At 35.5% G+C, this 18,816-nt stretch overlaps 3 protein-coding genes and 1 pseudogene across 3 annotated transcripts; 3 read left to right on the top strand and 1 right to left on the bottom strand.

Moving 5' to 3' along the window:
* Positions 1-699: 699 nt before the first annotated feature.
* LOC106394031 (putative transmembrane protein At3g54730) lies at positions 700-1,389 on the top strand. The gene has a single exon (XM_013834650.1). The coding sequence runs from the start codon at positions 700-702 to the stop codon at positions 1,387-1,389; it is 690 nt and encodes a 229-aa protein (XP_013690104.1).
* Positions 1,390-4,211: 2,822 nt separating this feature from the next.
* LOC106394032 lies at positions 4,212-6,661 on the bottom strand (annotated as a pseudogene).
* Positions 6,662-10,277: 3,616 nt separating this feature from the next.
* LOC106391401 (autophagy-related protein 9) lies at positions 10,278-14,783 on the top strand. The gene is made up of 10 exons (XM_013832026.3): positions 10,278-10,616; positions 11,089-11,774; positions 11,855-12,175; positions 12,368-12,590; positions 12,663-12,842; positions 12,925-13,131; positions 13,203-13,280; positions 13,368-13,438; positions 13,522-13,632; positions 13,731-14,783. Exons 2-10 carry the CDS (start codon positions 11,194-11,196, stop codon positions 14,557-14,559), a joined length of 2,601 nt encoding a protein of 866 aa, XP_013687480.1. The 5' UTR covers positions 10,278-10,616; positions 11,089-11,193; the 3' UTR covers positions 14,560-14,783.
* Positions 14,784-15,715: 932 nt separating this feature from the next.
* Positions 15,716-17,888, top strand: BNAC04G42120D (protein KINESIN LIGHT CHAIN-RELATED 1). The gene is made up of 2 exons (XM_013832027.3): positions 15,716-17,477; positions 17,558-17,888. The coding sequence occupies exons 1-2, from the start codon at positions 15,829-15,831 to the stop codon at positions 17,736-17,738; spliced, it is 1,830 nt and encodes a 609-aa protein (XP_013687481.1). The 5' UTR covers positions 15,716-15,828; the 3' UTR covers positions 17,739-17,888.
* The last annotated feature ends 928 nt before the right edge of the window (positions 17,889-18,816 follow it).

Genomic DNA, 18,816 nt, shown 5'->3' with positions numbered 1-18,816 from the left:
GATTTTTTCTTTTTACCATTTTCTTCTTTTCGGGTTTGTTGATCAAGTTCAACATCCTTTCATTTGTTATGGATTAAAATCTGTAATTCTTCCATTGTTTGTCAGGTTTCAAAAAAAAAAAAATCATATTTCTTTGTCATTTAAAAAAAAAGAAGAAGTTTATTTCCAATAATAAGCCATGGAAACAATTTGGTATTGGTATTGGTGGATGTATAGCTCGTTGAAAAACATCTACGACTCGAGGAAACAATATGAAAGGACAAGAAGCAATTCAAGTCAAGTTTTCCCCTATTCGACACGAACCTTGAGGACAAGGTTCTTTCCGACGGCCGGAGTATTGATGAGACTACGCTAAACCAAAGTTCAAGGACAGAGTATTATGACTTAGTCTTCAAGTTATTTCCTATGTTTATGCAAATAAAAAGATCACGACTCCACTTCCTGTTATGTAGGAGTAGAGTGATCCACTTTCCCTTTCACGTATTGTAGGAGTTTGCTTCATGTATCTTTTCTATTTAAATCAATGAAAACAACAAAAAGAGGTAGTCTTAACTACCCAAAGAAAAATGTGTTATTAGTTTGTTTTTGGCAAATTCTCTTTGATTTGAAGAGGGACCTTAATTGGTATCAAATCACATGTTTCTAGATCAACATTGATATCTCTTGGCAAGGGACCTATCATCCTCCTCCATGATGTTGATGGTGAAGGCTCCTCCTCCGTCGCGGTGCCGACCTCCTCCTGATCCCCCACCATCTAAGCTTCTTTTGGTAGCGTTTGAAACTCTCACTTCCATCATCTCACCTGAACCACCAGATCCTCCAGACTCGTTCTTCGTCCTTGTTCATCGTCTTTGGCTTTTAGCCTCGTTCTCTAGCGACTTCCATAGCGTCTCTCTCGGAACACTTACCCAAGCTTGGGATTTCAAGTCTCCTCTTTCAGATCTAGAGATTAATTCCATTGGTAGTGATGCTTCCCCTAGACCATCGTACCTCTCCAACAAGCCTTGTGAAGGTATTGTCTATGTACCTCTTTGGAACAAATCGTTTTTGAGGAAAGTTCATTGTGATGTCTGCCTGTTGAAACTCTATTTACCTCAGTATGAGGATATTACTCTCTCTTTAACTCTTAGGATGAGATCCAGTTTACCTCTGTATGAGGATGATGAACTCCCTGTTAGCACTCTGCTACCTCGTTATGAGGATGTTCTTCGGACTAGTATCATGTTAGCATTGTTTCATCACGGTTCAGCTTTATGGAGTTTAGGATTGATGAGTATGAGTTTTTCCCCCTTTCCATTGTGGCTTATGGGAAAGAAAAACCTTCTCGTTGGTTTGAGTGGCGTTGTTACAGGGGACATTGTGTTGAAGATGGTTATCTCAAATGCATAAACTATGACCTCACTAGCTAGCTCTTTTTTCAGCGAACTTTGATACTGACCTCTTGGCCATGATGGCCCTTAAGACTTTAATGTCTATCCTTTCTGAAATTGTCTGGAACTATCAAGATGCAAAGGATGTTTCTCTAGTGTTGGTGGGATCTTCACTCATGGTTGGAGCTTTGATGCTTTGCTCAGTTCTTCTCAAGGCTAAGGAATTAAGCCTCCTTAGGTTTCATATATTCTCAGGTGTTCTCCATGACGGTAGAAGCCTTGCTACTCTCTTCAATCATCTATCTTTTAGTTTCATTCCTTGTATTGATTATGTCCAGATTGGTTTTTTTTTTGCAAAGACTAACCTTGAATGTATGATTGTTGAAAACTTTGTGTTTTAAGTTATTTGAATGAAAGAAATAGTTGAAAAAAAAAATATTCCTCTGATTTTTAACAAAATATTTAATTTCTGACTTCTGAACTTGTATTTTCCAGAATAACAAATGTGGATAGCCTATGAATAAAAAAGAACTAGGTGCACTTTTGTTGGGATATTTATCAATTTAGATTCCACCGAAAACTATATTAATTATATTGATTTTATATGTTTCTGAAAGTTGGCATTAATTAGATTAAGCATGCCTGTGTATAAATTGTTTCAATTATCTTTTAAAGCAAATAACTTTTGATAATAATGTTTAATGGACAACGACCATTTGACGATGAGTTGGTCCGTACGTAATCGATAAGCCATGCAAGTTCCCATCTGGTTAAATCTTCATTTTAATGTTTGTTTTCATGATCCAACGTTTTCAAGTCGTTATTACGTTAAACTGTTTAATTTATTAGAAAAAAATAATATGGCATAGATTATACTTATACATTATACACATTTTTTTAATCAAAAAATACATTATACACATGTCCTTGGTCTACTACAAAAACATACGGGACAAAACTTATTAACGTACAAAATGAAAAGGTATATTGAATCATTTTGTATAATATCGATTAATAACTAGTTCAAGATTAGCAGTTAATACAAGTTCGTTAAACATATAAATTATTGTACGTATTACAAAATATTATATTGAGGAAATGTCTTCGACGATTAATCTAAACGTGATGACGTAATGTAAGCAAGTGTAACTTTTTCTTAATACATAAAACGATAAACTTTTTTTGTAACTTAACATCAACTTTCAATGCGTAGATCTTTCCTAATTATATCCAGGCCTGATTATATCTTATCGTTTCCAGAAAAAAGACCTAATATTTCTACAATAATATTATGGTCTGTATAAGGTCTCCACAAAAGCAAAGAGAAATGAATGTGTTCATATTCATTGTACCTGAAAGAAAATAAACGAATCTTACAAATAGAGGCAAATGGAATCGAAACTTAGGGTTTTGAAGTTTCTCCAAAAAGGAAACTGGTCAGATATTGCTTAGCAAAGTGGCAAAGGTCTCTCTATTTCTTCTTTTTATTTATTTCTTTTATTTCTGACATAAAATATTCTTAATATTAGTTTATTACTTATTCAAGAAAGGCTCCTTCAAAGAGAAAAAAAAAAAAGAAAACAATAAGACTTAGGAATGTATGATGGAACTAGTTGTGGTCCATACAAGATCTCAGGAATCTAATGATTATAGTCCTTATAAAGAAAAAAGAAACCTCACTCAGTCTCTCTCTATACAAGTTCCATTTCTTCTCCTCCTCCTTTCTTCTTCTGAAATTTGTTTGATTTGGGGCCTTGGGGCTTATTGACCCTCAAACTTTGAAACTTAGTTTTCCAAGTGATAACCTCCATTTATTTTGTAGGTATTAGTATGACTCTCTTTTCTAATTTCATGTTTTGTTTGTCTTTCACTTATTTAATACATATGATAGATTATTAATTGTATTATGTTAATCATGTGTAGTGATGGCATTGGACAAAGTAAAGTGGAGCTCTGTAACGAATAAGATGAGTATAGTCAATAAAGATGACCGGCCTCTAGTTGTTAACAGTGAAGATAGCTTGTATTATTTGCTAATCTAGAACTCAAGTGATATAAAAATTCCCCCGGAAGAGAAAAGTAAAACTTTCTCTGTTCCATAATAGATGATCCGTCGAAGAATTTTTGATATTTCAAAATATTTTAGTTTTACTGAAAATGATGTGACCAATGATATTTTATAGATTTTCTAGATGATTAGTTGAATTGGATTTAATTTATATTTTTAATGTTACTTTTAGGTAATAGTATATGTCTTAATTTTTATGCACTGAACTAAAACATCAACTATTTTAAAATAGGAAGTGTACAAGTTCCAATTTAAGATATACTTCCTCCGTTTCATATTAAGTGTCGTTTTAGAGAATTTTTTTCGTTACAAAATAAGTGTCGTTTTCGATTTTCAATGCAAAATATTTTTCTATTGGTTTAAATATGGTTAGGTGTATAGATAATAGTGTTTTTTTATAGGAAATGTACAAAATTAATTGTTTCCTTAATCCGTATGCCGAAACCTAAAACGACGCTTGTAATGAAACCGAGGGAGTATATGTTATGTTTCTTATTTGCAGTCAACAACCCCGATTGTATAAAACTTGAAATATTTTTGCATGAATACTGTTACAAATTATCGCGTTAAAACAATAATCCCTCAGCCGTTTCACCATAAACGACATGCAACCTATTTCTCTAAGATACAAAAATCAAGTTGGTTGACCATCTTAGGTATATATCATTTATATATCATTTTCACTGTCAAAGTATTTTCTATATTATATGTTTTTATTGTTGAATTTTATGTTTGTAATCAACTGAAGAAATTTTATAGCTATGCATTTAAACTTTGGAAATATAGGGTTGATTAGATAAATTGTTCTTCTAAAATGATGTACTGGGAGATGGCTTTAAAAGACTTGAACTAATTGATAATGGAGCCACTCCGTTTACATACAGCCCAAATCTAGAAAGGCTCAAATGGTTTCGGCTTGACTCGTTTAGCGTTTAACTTGAATTCATACTTGAACTTCATGATCTAAGTTGTTCCTAAAAATAATCTCAAGGGTAAGATGTAGCCAGAGCTTTCTTGTTCTCTTCTTCTAGTTGAGATCGGATTGTTTGTGGAGATGCCAATTTGTTTATGCTGCATATAAAGAGATATTTAAATAAGCAACTCGAAACAAGTATGAAACTGTAAGTATGTGCATACGATGTAAAACTCACCATACTAGTAAATCACCACTTGTTGATCTTTTCTCATAAATCCATTCCTGGACAAGCTCTTGCATTAAAACAAGTTGTTCTTCAACTTCTTCTGTAAAAGTGTAAGTGAACAAAAACAAACGGTTAGGACATTTTCAAAACGCTATTTGGTTGAGGTGCTTACTTCTGTCGGTAACATCAGAATGACCAGCTATGTTCTTGTGCACAAGCTCTTCTTTGGTGAGAATCCAACGCCTTATTGATTGAATCAAGTAATGGATGACGTTGAAAAGTTTAGGCAGGCAAGCAACCATCTTTCTCCTTCTCTTTGCCTCTGAGATTGCTGGATTTGATTCCTCAATAGCTTTCGTCTCTTGTTCTTTAATCTGAAAATAAGCAAAGAGAAGATTAGTTCTCTCTCTCTCTCTCTCAATAAGCAAAGCCAATATCTTAAACTAAAACTGCTAACAAGCAAAATGTAATACCGATTGTCTAAGTTCATCAGGAAGTATGCTGAGGATTTCATCATCATCATCTTCCACTGGTACTTGATCAATATCTGCCACATCCACAGCTTTCTTGTCCTTTGTATAAGAATCAAAGTTCAGCGACCTTGATGAGCTTAGTAAACAACGCCTCGCTAGCTTAAACGGTGGGTCGGTAGAAACATCATCTGGACTTGTATCACCGCTACTTCTTTTCTGAAGACAAGCTGCACTAAAAAGCCGGCTAGGAGTTGAAGCAAATTCAGGTGGAGTTGAAGCAACAATAACTGGTGTGGACTCCATTTTAGCCGGCGTTGAAAGTACACTAGCTGGAGTTGGGACCAAGTTAACCATACACAAAGCTGGTCTAGCAAGACTTGAAGTTGGTCCTACGTTAATCTGAGGTTTCACAGGACTTGATGGTACTTTGGAGAAAGATGAAATCAGTCTAGCTGCTGGAATAGAAGCCATCTCTTCCATTAGAGAACTGAATCTCCTAACCTCATCCCTTGAATCTTCATTTGGTTTCCTTCTATTGAACCCCTCTGGAAGCTCTTCCTCCGGAACTTCATCACCCTAAACACACAATCAGTACCTGATCAGAATCACACAATGTAACTTCCAAAACCATTAAAAGAAAGCACTTTTTCTCATCACAGTACCTGAGGATGAGCTTTAACAAAATCTGCAAGCCTTGTCCTGAACACATTCCTCAGCGAAATCTTATTCCTTTCTGATTTCAACTTGTCATTCTCCTCAACTGAATCGGCTTTGAGAGTAACATGAAGATCTGGCTTCATACAGCTAGTTGCTTCATCACGTACCAACACTCTCTTAATCTCAAATTCTCAATAGCCTCTGGCAATATATGCTTTAGTTGAGCCAAGTGACTATAGCAAAACCTCCTGATTATAAAATAGATTACAACAATCAGTGAGACTAGCATGACACGTATGATGATCTAAACCAAAAGGAATGCCTTTCCGTCAAACGCTCGATTTTCCCGGAAACGTTGGAGAATGTCGGCTTGGAGCCTCGCAGCTTCGATAGTAGAATCGAACTTTCTAACGCATCGAAGAGCTTCCCGAGAGCTTCGTACCTGTTGAAATCGAAATCGAGATCTCATCAGTCAAGAACAGTGAGAAACCCTAAGAGGGGGAGATTTAAACTTTACTTCTCCGGGAGCTTCTCTTGATCGGAAGAAGATGAGAACACGAGCTGACGCTTTGCGGATGAAGCCTTATCCACTGGATCTTCAGATCTGCGATGGGATCCAGCGGTTTTGCGGTTCTCTTTCACGGGTGGAGCGACTGATTGGTTTTTGGGTCTAATGAGCGTGTTCTCCGGCGTGTGTAAAGGCAGGGATGATGAATAAGGGTTTACGGTTGACGGCGGATCGAAGAGCTTCTTCTTCGATTTGAACGGAATTGATTTAGAAGATCCCGGTGCAGTCATTGCTCCGGCGAGGTTAGTTATGGAGGAGGCACGGTGCTTCCCGCCAAGTTATGTCGTTCCTTCCCGCGAGATTATGTCCACTGGGTTGAAGCCCATTAGGCCCATAACTTGAAGAAGGTACGGTTCGACCTCCGTTCCCTAAGTTATGAGGCGGGTGTTGTTGGCATGGGCCTAAGAAGAAATTATATACACAAATTTAAATATTAATTATGTACGAAACGTATGAAATCTATAAATTATGTATTAAAATTAAAAATTATAGATTTTGTTGGATAGAAGTTTTGTCTGTAAAAATAATCCCGTTAAAATCTAGTTGATTAGAGGGCTTTCTTCATAAGGTAGTCACATTACATACTACCTGAAGTAGTCTTCTTACAAAACGGGCCGGTGGCCTACTAAAAATAATTGGCCCATAACGAGGATTCTCCATTTGATTGCTTTTAAAGTATATCACATCTATACTATACTAAAAGGGGGATATAAGCCATGAAGAGGGTGTCCACATAGGATAGAAAAATCAACCAATCAGAGAACCCGAAATTGCCATGTCATCTCATTTATTTTTCGTAAAAAATAAAAAAAAAATGCGAAGGTGAGAATCGAACCCGGGTTGGTATGATATATATATAGGACAGTTACCACTAAGCCATTGACACTTTCTTGGACACATATACAAGAACCACTAAGTATATAATCACAAACTTTTATGTACATTTACAATAATATGAATTCAACTTTCAAGACTCCGATACTTTGTTTTGTAAAAAAAAAATAAGTAAATGACTAAGTTAATATATTCTTAGAAAGTGTGAGAACGTTGACAAATATGAAAAAGCATAGATTTTTGTTTTCGTGACAAAGTTAAGAATTTTGTAAAATAAGTTTAACATATAAATTTTCGTGACAAATATGAAAAAGCATAGATTTTTGTAAAATTTTGACAAAACAACTCAAAACATACTTCTCTAATGTCTTAATAAAATATTATTTAAGGGTGTAATAATTAAATATATTAATTCAATAAATTTTGTAATTTATAGATAAAACAATAACACAACAAATTTTGAAATATTTGTTTAACCTATCGATTTTTTTTTCATGAGAATCCAACAAAACAAGATAAAAAAAAATTAGATTTACAAATATTTAATTACCATTTTATTCAATTTTGATTAATTTCAAATTGTCATAATGTATCTTTTTGAAGTTACAAATATGAAAAAGCATAGATTTTTACACAATTTGACAAAACAACTCAAAACATATTTTTCTAATGTCTTAATAAAATATTATTTAAGGATGCAATAATTAAATATATTAATTTAATAAATTTTATAATTTATAGACAAAACAATACCACAACAAATTTTGAAACATTTTTTTAACCAATCGATTTTTTTTCATGAGAATCCAACTAAACAATTAGATTTACAAATATTTAATTACCATTTTATTCAATTTTGATTCATTTCAAATTGTAATAATGTATCTTTTTGAAGTTACAAAAAAATAATGTTCTTTCTTTATTACACTAGCATTGTATATAGATTATATATACACAAAATAAATATAATATAACAACATAAGCTTGCTTTCCCCGATTCATATGAAAACTTTTTAAGTTATCCACCAAAGCAAATTAATTAAATCAATGAAATTGTTAAAATACAGCAAATTAATATATAATTTTATTTTAAATTAAATTATTTAAAAAGTGTATTTTCGTTAAAACAAAATAATAAATAAGTAAAACTGATTTGATGGTAATTTTTATGATATATATATATCAATTCTGTGAAAGCAATAGAAGCTTAATATGGAAATAAATCTTAAATACAAAAACCTCTAAAAATTAACAAAAAAAATTAATAAATTAAACTATGATATCACTTAAAAGCTTCTTAGACCATATTAATAAAATATTTAAGCGAAATTAGACAAATTTGATTTTTTCCAGCAAAAAGTTTATTATTAATTAGCATCAGTTATTTCAAGATGTTTAAGAAATGGTGGACAAAAAAATAGGATGGACATTAATGATATATGAACTATGAATAGTAATTTGTGAAGCAGACTTAGATAACATATCTGCACATCCATTTCCAGTCCTTTTTGATGCTTAAATTCAATTTCTTCAGAGTAGTTATTCCACAAATAGATCGTATGAGATATTGTTTTGATATGTAGATTTGTTTTTTCAATGTTAAGAAGATTGATAACTGTAAAAATGTCTCTTTCGAATATGATATGTCTATAACTGAGTCCCCAACATGAGACAAGTTTGTTTAAAAAGTAAATAATTTTATTTTTCTTATATTATATAATCAATATATATTATTTACTGATAATAAAAATATAGTTATTCATCTATCACAAATATCTATGCAAATATGTGAATCAAGTACAACAATCAAACAACATAATGATTTCCACAAAGAAAATTTAAAAAATATATTTATGTTATGTAGTCATATTTTATATTCTTTAAATAATGTAATACAATAGTATTATACATTATTTTTTTAGAATTGAGAAATACATATATCAGTTAGACAAATTAAGCGATAATTAGACAAATTTGATTTTTATTTTGTGAGTAAAAAGTTTATTATTAATTAGCATTACTTATTTCATGATGTTTAAGAAATGATGGACAAAAAAATAGGATGGACATAAATGATATATGAACTATAAATAGTTTTTTTGTAAAGCTGACTTAGATAACACATATGTACATCCATTTCCAGTTCTTTTTGATGCATAAATTCAATTTCTTCAGAACAGTTATTCCACAAAGAGATCGTATGAGATATTATTTTGATATTCAGATTTGTTTCTTGATTGTTAAGAAGATTGATAAGTGTAAAAATGTTTCATTCGAATATGATATGTCTATAACCGAGTCCCCAACATGAAACAAGTTTGTTAAAAAGTAAATAATTCTATTTTTCTTATATTATATAATAAATATATATTATTTACTGATAATAAAAATATAGTTATTCATCTATCACAAATATCTATGCAAATATGTGAATTAAGTACAACAATCAAACAACATAATGATTTTCACAAAGAAAATATAAAAAATATATTTATGTTATGTGGTCTTATTTTATATTCTTTAAATAATATAATACAATATTATACATTATTTTTTAGAATTGAGAAATACATATAATATCTTATCCGCGCGTAGCGCGGTTAAAAAATCTAGTTAAATACTAAAAGTGTCGTATTTGGCTCACTTGTGTTTCTAAAACAGGATCCGACTGAGTGAATAGAAAGTTGGATCTCAATCTGATGGTTGGACCCGGGAACCGGTCACGTAGTCGGATTAGTTCTAATAAATGATTCGACTATAAACCGATTTTAAGTTGTTGAACTGATAAAAACCATTAAAACTATCAAAATCTATAAACCACCTATTTAAACAAAAAACTATTTTGTATTTATAATATTTTATATTTGAAATTTATTTTTATTCTATTTATTTATTATATCTACTAACATTAATTTTAAATTTGTATACTAAAAATATATGAAACCAGTTTATTGAACCAGGTTTGAACCGATCAAATCATATTGAATCGCTGACCTAAATAATTATCCGGTTCAACTTGCTGTCTATGGTTTTAAAAACATTGGCTTCAACCCTAATTTAGCCTCTATATAAAGATCTGATTTTCCTCTTTAATTATCAAAAAGAAAAGAATTTGATTTTTACCTTTTTATTTTTTAAACCTAAGATGTAACAGAGGAACTAGGGGGTAAAAAGAAGGAAGAAGAGAAGAAAAGAGGGACTCGTCGTGATCACGTTTCTTTGGCTAAAGAGTATCTGCAAGACAAGAGAAGAAGAAAGAAAGAAAGCCCAAATCAAGTCCTCCAAGGCATAAAGGATCATTATTTTATATCACTCCTCTTTTCTTCCACGCAAACCCCAATTCCATTCTTCTTCTCCTCCTCCTTCGATCAATTCAATTCAATTCAATTCGCAACTTCTTCATCGAAATTTCCACCGCCTCAAGGAAGGAGAACAAGTCCTGTTGGATTCTCATAGCTGAACTTCGCTTCCTCTCTGCTCTTCCTTTTGTGGGTCGCTCGAAAGGTTTGATCTTTTTTTTTGTTTCTAGTCATCGATAAAGTTTTGATTTTTATTCTTCTTTGAGGAGGAATTAGTTCGTGGGTTTGGAGAAGTTTGTCCTTTTAGCTAATGGGTTTTGGGCGTTGAGGTTTGACGTTTCAGTTTCGTGAAGAATTGTATCGTTCCTGATTGAATCGATGTTAAAAGTAGACAAAGCTCTTCTTCTTCCTTAAGGGAATTGGGTTTGATCAATGAACGTTTTGTTTTGTGCAATGGTTGCTGTCTAGATTGAGTATATGTTTCTCTCCTCTCCTCTGTGTTTGAATGTTTCTTAAATTGCTAAGTACTTGATGAATAAGAAAAGGAAGTTTTTGGATTGAATAGTGATTTTGAGTGTTAAGCAAGGTTAGGTGGGTAGTTTAGCAAGTTATGCCTCAAATTCCCTATCCTTTACTTGACTATGTGTCTCAAGTTATCTCCTTGATGTTTGATGCAGGATCTGTTGCTGCATTCTCGTGAGGGCATTACTTTATTAAAGTTTCCTAGTGGTAACTAAGCGGGGAATGGACTGGTTGTGTTGGCCAATTGTCAGTCTTTACGAATGATGAGTGGGGGGCAAAAACCTCCAAATGTATTCAACTTCTTTAAATGGCAACGCGGTGAGCCCTCATCGTCTTTAACCACTGGATTACTCGATAATGCGTCGCACGAGATTGAGCTGTCCAACTACGGAGGAGTACCAAGCCCTGGTAGCGAGAGCCCGTCGGGGCTTCTCAACGGAGAGAGCCTAAATGTTCAACCCATCGCTGATTTGGATCTCTTCGTCGAGAAGCTCTACAGCTACTACAGAGACAAAGGCCTTTGGTGTATTATCGTGAAGTGGGCTGTTGAGCTTCTGAGTCTCGGCTTCATCATATGCTTCTCTGGGTTCTTCTTGCTGTATGTGGATTGGCGTGGTCTTAAGAACGCGAAATGTGGAATGGATGCAGTTGAATCGGGGACTAAGCCGTGTGATCTTGTGAAAGAAGCTATCCATGAGCACCCTCTATCCCCTTTCACGCTCACAACGGCTATCATTGTTGGGTATTTGGCCCTCTTCTCTCTCTACTGGCTCTTCTGCTTCTTAAGGTTCTTTGCTCAATTGAAGGATACGTTGGACTTCCGGCACTTTTATTACAACAGGTTAGTTGGAAAGAGGCAACATGTCATAAACAGTTTAGACCATAACCTTTTTTTCTTATTGTGTTTGTAAATTTTTGCAGCCTTCATGTCACAGACAACGAGATCCTGACTATGCCATGGGAAACAGTACTTGAAAAGGTTGTTCAGTTACAAAGCTCACAGCGTCTTTGTGTGGTGAAGGATCTTTCAGCTCATGATATTATAATGCGCCTTATGCGGAAAGAAAACTACTTGATTGGTATACTCAACAAAGGTTTGCTCTCTTTCCCAATCTCCCATTGGATCCCTGGTGCTGGTCCATTAGTCAAAACAACCCCAGATGGGACACAACATCACCTCGTATTGACAAAGACCCTTGAGTGGACCCTGAACTGGTGCATATTGCAGAGCATGTTTGACTGGTATATGCTATTCTCTAATCTAATTGGAAAACTGCTTTCAAAGTAACATTGTAGATTTAAGGTTTTATGAGCTACTAAAGCGATAAAGTGATAGTTTTGTGTTGTAGAGGAATGTAATGAAGATGACAGTTTCAGTTTTCATGGGCTGAGAATTGTCCGTTTTTTTCTAATTCAGGCGTTTTGATTCTGCAGCAATTTTCGTGTAAGAAGGGACTTTGTATCAAACCCTGAAACACTGAAGAAACGGCTGTTTGTGGTTGGGCTTGCTATGCTTCTGCTGTCACCATTTCTTGTCATCTTCATGTTGGTGTATCTATTCCTAAGGCATGCTGAGCAGTTCTACAATCATCCAAGTACTGCATCCTCTAGAAGATGGTCCAATTTGTCTAGATGGCTCTTCAGAGAGTTCAATGAGGTTAGTTAGTTACCTTCTCTCAAACTGCTTCAGTGTTGTTGCCTTCTCTAATCTGTTTGTTTTCTGCAACAGGTTGACCATTTGTTCAAGCATAGGATTAACAGCAGTGCAGAACACGCGTCCCAATATCTGAATCAATTCCCCTCGCCTATCATCTCCATCATTGCAAAGTTCGTCTCGTTTGTGTCTGGCGGCTTTGCGGCTGTGTTAATCATCATTGCGTTTCTCGAAGAATCTCTTCTAGAGGGACATGTAAGAAAAATCCTAAAGACACAAATAGCATTTAGTAGATTCATACATTGTTGATGTTTGTTCTGGTATGCTACTTGTGTAGATATTCGGTCGCAATTTGTTCTGGTATGCTGCTGTGTTTGGAACTATTACAGCCATTAGCCGAGCTGCTATTTCGGATGAACTTTTGGTCCTCGACCCCGTGGGAACTATGGCTGCGGTGGTGCAACACACTCACTATATGCCTAAGAGATGGCGTGGTAAGGAGAACAAAGATGATGTCCGTTTGGAGTTAGAGACTCTGTTTCAGGTATTATGTTAAACATGATCTTGTTTCCTTTCTGGATAAATGATTCTTAAATGGAAATTTATTCACTGCAGTATACTGGAATGATGTTGCTGGAGGAGATAGCTTCCATTTTCATAACACCGTTTTTGCTGATGTTTGTCGTGCCAAAGGTATAACATCTCGTCATTTGCGTCAGTGTGTAAAGATCCCACATTGCTATTGAGAAGTTCTAACACATTATGAGTTACACTTTGCAGCGGGTTGATGATATACTGCAATTCATAAGGGATTTCACAGTTGATATTGAAGGTGTAGGCAACGTTTGCAGGTTGGCTTCTAAAGAATTGTTTGATCTTTCCCGCAAAAAAAAAAAAAAACACTTTATAATCTTTTGGCTTATTCCGCTTGCAGCTTTAGTGCTTTTGACTTTGAGAACCATGGGAATGCTAAGTATGGTTCACCTCGTAATGTATCTCGTGAGAACAGAAGCTCTCAGGGGAAAATGGAGAAGTCATTCTTGAGGTCTGAACCTTCATTTTCATTTGAAACCTCTCAGTGTTATCTCCTCTCTCTCTCTCTCTCTCTTTCTAAACAATAAAGTGTTTTAATCTGTTTTGCAGTTTCCAGAGTAGTTACCCTTCTTGGGAATCAGATTCTCTCGGGAAGCAGTTTCTATCCAATCTCAGAGCTTTCCGGGACCGAAAGCTTCAAGAAATAAACGCAAGACACACATTCTCTCCTAGCAGGGCGTGGCGTGAAGCTCCTATCTTTCGTCCTGGTCATATAGATAATAACAGCGTTTTATACAGAGAAGCTCCGAGAAATCCACGCAATCACGTTGACTCCATGTGGCTGATTGATTCAGATCAGAGGAATCACCCTTATCTTCTTGACTGGTACTACACTTCTCAGCCTCACAACAGAACCGATCATCACCCGGTAGAGAGAGTAGTGAACGAGCTCTTGACTCCAAATCTAGACGGTGTGGACTGTTGGCCTCCTAACCTGGGAGTCCGTGGTGGAGATATGGAAGCAAGCACGTCGGGCCAGTTCTTCAGAGATAGCATTCTGCGCCACAACCAAGATGGAGAAGAAAACTATGGGCATCATCATCCTCTTGATGGTAGGAGTCAGTGGTGGGGAAGAGGAGACGGTTCTTCTCACAATGGTGCATCTCATCCCGCAGCGGCTAATAGCTTCATCGAGCCGCCTGATTTCATAAACCCGTACACAGCGAGAAACTTGTTAGACAACTCGTGGGAAGGAAGAAGCATTGAAGAGGAGGAGGAAGAAGAAGGTTTAGATTGGGGAGATGATGCAAGAAGGAATTTGTCAAGAACTACATTCATGGATGACGATGATGATGATGTTGAAGGTGGGATTGGTCTCCATTTCGGTGATGTATATAGCTCAAGACCTCATGAAACTTCAACATCAAGCTTAGGGTGAACAACTATGAATTTTTTGGATTCAAAGTTGTTTCTTTTTTTTCTTTGTTTTAGTGGTGATTGATTATGGAAAGATAAAGAGATGCTTGTTAAAAGTTTTCTCTTGGACCTTGAAAAGATGTGGGGAATAATAACATTTTTTTTCTTTTCTTTTTCTATGTTTCAATCTAACATTTCATGCAATTCTTTATTGTTGTATTATTGTATATAAATGTTCGTTTAATAGTGCTTCCTTAAGAAAAAAGAAATGACTGTTGTATTGTATTATAGGATTTTAATGATAAAACTTTCCAGCTAATTTAAAATCAAAAAATCTTTTTAATTTTTTTTTTAACCTAGAAATTTTCAATTTGAAGTATTTCATTTTCTGTTAAACTAAAAGACAATAAAATTAATTATCGTTTTCTTTAATCAAAAATACTATAATCAATAATATTTTCAAGTTTATATGATGAGATTTCTTCTATTCTATAATAATCTATGCTTAAAATTTGTATTTTTTTTTTTAAATATAAATTTTATATTTTTATAAAAACCATTGTTTGTTTATCTATTTCATCAATATTAATTAAAGATAATTATGCCATTAAATACTATTTTTGAAGTTACAAAGAAATTATTTTGGTATTATATATTTATTTTTCTGTATTTTAAAATGGGCAAATCTCTAAAATAGCATTTTTTTAAGTTTATGTCACAAAAATAGTTTTCAAAAAATAAAATGACCAAAATAGCATTTTATCTTTTGAAAAATTTAATTTTTTTTTTATTTTTCAAAATTTGAAATCTTATCCCAAAAACCCACTCTCCAACTCTAAACCCTAAATCCTAAACCCTAAACCCTAAATCCTAAACTCCACCCCTTAACTCTAAACCCTAAACCCCACCACTAAACTCTAAACCCTAAACCCTAAACTCTGAACCCTAAACCCTAAACTCTAAATCCTAAACTCAGCCGCTTGACTCTAAACCCTAATGTCTAAATTAATTTACCATTGGAGTATAAGTGTATATTTATCTCTTTTGATAAAACATTAAGTGCTATTTTGGTCTTTTTTTATTTTTAGACGCTATATTTGTGACAAAAACTTTTTTAGTGCTATATAGTCATTTTCTCTTTTAAAAAAGTTGAAAACTCTATTTTTATGGAATGAATAAAACAATTAAAAGATTTTTATACGATTGAAAATTAGCTGAGGTTTTATAACTAAAAGTAAAACCCTAAGATATTAGAGAGGGTTTTTGCGACGCCATTTCTCAGAGCTCCGCCATGAAAAGTCTCTCAATCTCCCTAATCCGTCGCCTCCAATTCCACAAATTCAAACCAATCCCACCGCTACTCCGGCTAATCTACATCTCCGATGCTCCTGCTTCTTCTTCATCTCTCCTCTCCTCACCACGCGAAATCTCCACTTCCTCCCCGACCCTCAACAACAACCACTTCTTCTATAACCCATGCCGAAACCTAACCACCCACGTCGAAGACCCGCCGGAGACTCCAATAGACCAGGAAAAACTCGATCTCGAAGAAGCCTTCGAGTCAGCGACCACCACCGACGAAATGGTCCGTCTGTTCAAGCAGATGGAGCTAACCTTCGAAGGCAACGAGCTAGGCCTATCCGCTCTCAAGCTAGGTCTCCACCTCGATCGAGAAGGCGACGATCCCGAAACGGTCCTCTCTTACGCAACCAAAGCTCTCAGATCGTTCGATGTAGATAGTAAACCGAATCTCCTAACCGCCATGGCTTTGCAGCTCATGGGATCCGCTAATTACGGTTTAAAACGGTTTAGCGACGGTTTGGGTTACTTAAACAGAGCGAACCGGATTCTCGTTAAGTTAGAGAAGGACGGAGACTGCGTGGTTGAAGACGTTAGGCCGGTTCTCCACGCGGTCCACCTCGAGCTCGCGAACGTCAAGAACGCTATGGGGAGGAGAGAGGAAGCGATTGAGAATCTGAAGAAGAGCTTGGAGATCAAAGAGATGGCTTTCGAGGAAGATAGCAAAGAGATGGGCGCGGCGAATCGTAGTCTTGCTGATGCCTATGTTGCGGTTTTGAATTTTAACGAGGCGTTGCCTTACGCGTTGAAGGCGTTGGAGATTCATAAGAAGGAGCTGGGGAGTAACTCTGCTGAAGTGGCGCAGGATAGGAGAGTTCTCGGAGTGATCTACAGTGGCTTAGAGCAGCATGACAAGGCCTTGGAGCAGAATAGGTTGTCTCAGAGGGTGCTGAAGAATTGGGGGATGAAAGGGGAGCTGATCCGCGCGGAGATCGATGCTGCTAACATGAAGGTTGCGTTGGGGAGGTATGATGAAGCTATAGATGTGTTGAGGAGGGTTGTGGAGGGGACTGATGAAGGGAGTGAGATGAGGGGGATGGTGTTTATATCGATGTCCAAGGCTTTGGTGAATCAGCAGAAGTTTGCTGAGTCGAAGAAGTGTTTGGAGATGGCTTGCGAGATTCTGGAGAAGAAGGAAGGTTCTTCCCCTGTTGAAGTGGCTGAGGCCTACTCCGAGGTGGCGATGCAGTACGAGTCGATGAACGAGTTTGAAGTAGCGATTTCGTTGCTGCAGAAGACGCTGGGGATACTGGAGAGGCTGCCTCAGGAGCAGCACTCGGAAGGGAGCGTCGCGGCTAGGATTGGTTGGTTGCTTTTATTCTCCGGTAGAGTCTCTCAAGCCGTTCCTTATTTGGAAAGCGCGGCGGAGAGGTTGAAGGAGAGCTTTGGTGCTAAACATTTTGGAGTTGGATATGTTTATAATAATCTCGGCGCTGCGTATTTGGAACTGGGGAGACCTCAGTCCGCTGCTCAGATGTTTGCTGTTGCTAAAGACATTATGGATGTTTCGCTTGGTCCGAACCATGTTGATTCGATCGATGCTTGTCAGAATCTTTCAAAGGCTTATGCCGGAATGGGAAAGTAAGTGGATTTATTGTTTAAACACAATGATGTTCTTGTGTTGTAAGAGTGTTTTTAATGTCTTTGAACATTTTTTGCAGCTATAGCCTTGCAGTGGAGTTTCAGCAGCAAGTAATCAAAGCTTGGGATAACCATGGAGATAGCGCGAAAGATGAATTGAAAGAAGCCAAAAGGCTTTTCGAGGAGTTGCGGTTGAAGGCTCGTGGTGGCGTTTCAACAGATAAGGTTCCTACAAAGGCTTTACCTTTGCCTAAGAAGTGAGCTTTGTGTGGTTCTTTTTTTTTAACCTAAGATATTGAGCTTTGAAGTCTCTTTGTTACAAAAAGACACGAAGAGACACGACGTGTCATAATCTCTAAAACTAGCTCTATCTTGTGCGAGAGCGCAAGTAGAACCAGATCTTCTTTTTTTTTTTTTTTTTTTCCATCAAAGAACAATAGTAGAGTTAGGACAAGTAATTAAGAAGCCTTACTGCTTCGTAGCAGCCTAATATCTATACTTGTTTGCCAACAAATACCTATACTATTTTGAATTAGACACTGTTTCAGAAAACCGGTGACATAGAATCAACACAAAACATAGTAGAACTTTTTTTGGAATACCGCATGTAAACTTGTCAGCTGTTGTATTTTTGCTCTTGCTATATGTTGGATTGTAAAATTAAGAACGAACTATTTGTCGTTGAAATTCAACCAAGTAAAATTGAAAACCTTTTTTTGCATCGGTGTAGATACAATCTTGGCTAGTTGATAAAAATCTGTTGCAGATACCGGTTTTCATGTAATTCATTGTCCACATCAAAGTTCATTTTACTATGTTAGGATCACTCTAGTGAGCTGACGCATGTCATTCATTTATATAGTGAGCTTTGTGAACTCTCTCATCATTAAGAACAAAAGGAAAAACTAATGGTGAAATTTAACTAGTACATTTTGCTTTTCGTCATATCATTCATATATTCATATCGCGTCTGTAGAATTTCATGTGTTTAACTAGCTACTTCAGTCAATAAGTTACCTCATTTTTTTCTTGAACGTTACTCCTTCGAATTACAAATATTCATGTTTTTGTGGTTGTTTCCATACTATTCGATTTCAAACTCATGTACTTGACAAAATATATGTTGCTTTTGAAGTCGTTTTTTCTCCGTCTCGGATCCAACTGCGCTAAATGGTCCTTAGTCCACAAAGGCTGATATTTTTTTAGGTTTAGCTAATCTCAACGATGGTCCTAATTTACATCCCTGATGGTAAATTAATTAGTTAAACCAGAAAATAAAGAATCAGTCTTAGTCAGCCAGACGCATACTTAATCGAAAATTTGAATTCTATGAATATTC

The sequence above is a fragment of the Brassica napus genome, chromosome C4 (genome assembly GCF_020379485.1).
Source record: "Brassica napus cultivar Da-Ae chromosome C4, Da-Ae, whole genome shotgun sequence".
Lineage (NCBI taxonomy): Eukaryota > Viridiplantae > Streptophyta > Magnoliopsida > Brassicales > Brassicaceae > Brassica > Brassica napus.
This window is presented reverse-complemented; position numbering and strand designations above follow the sequence as displayed.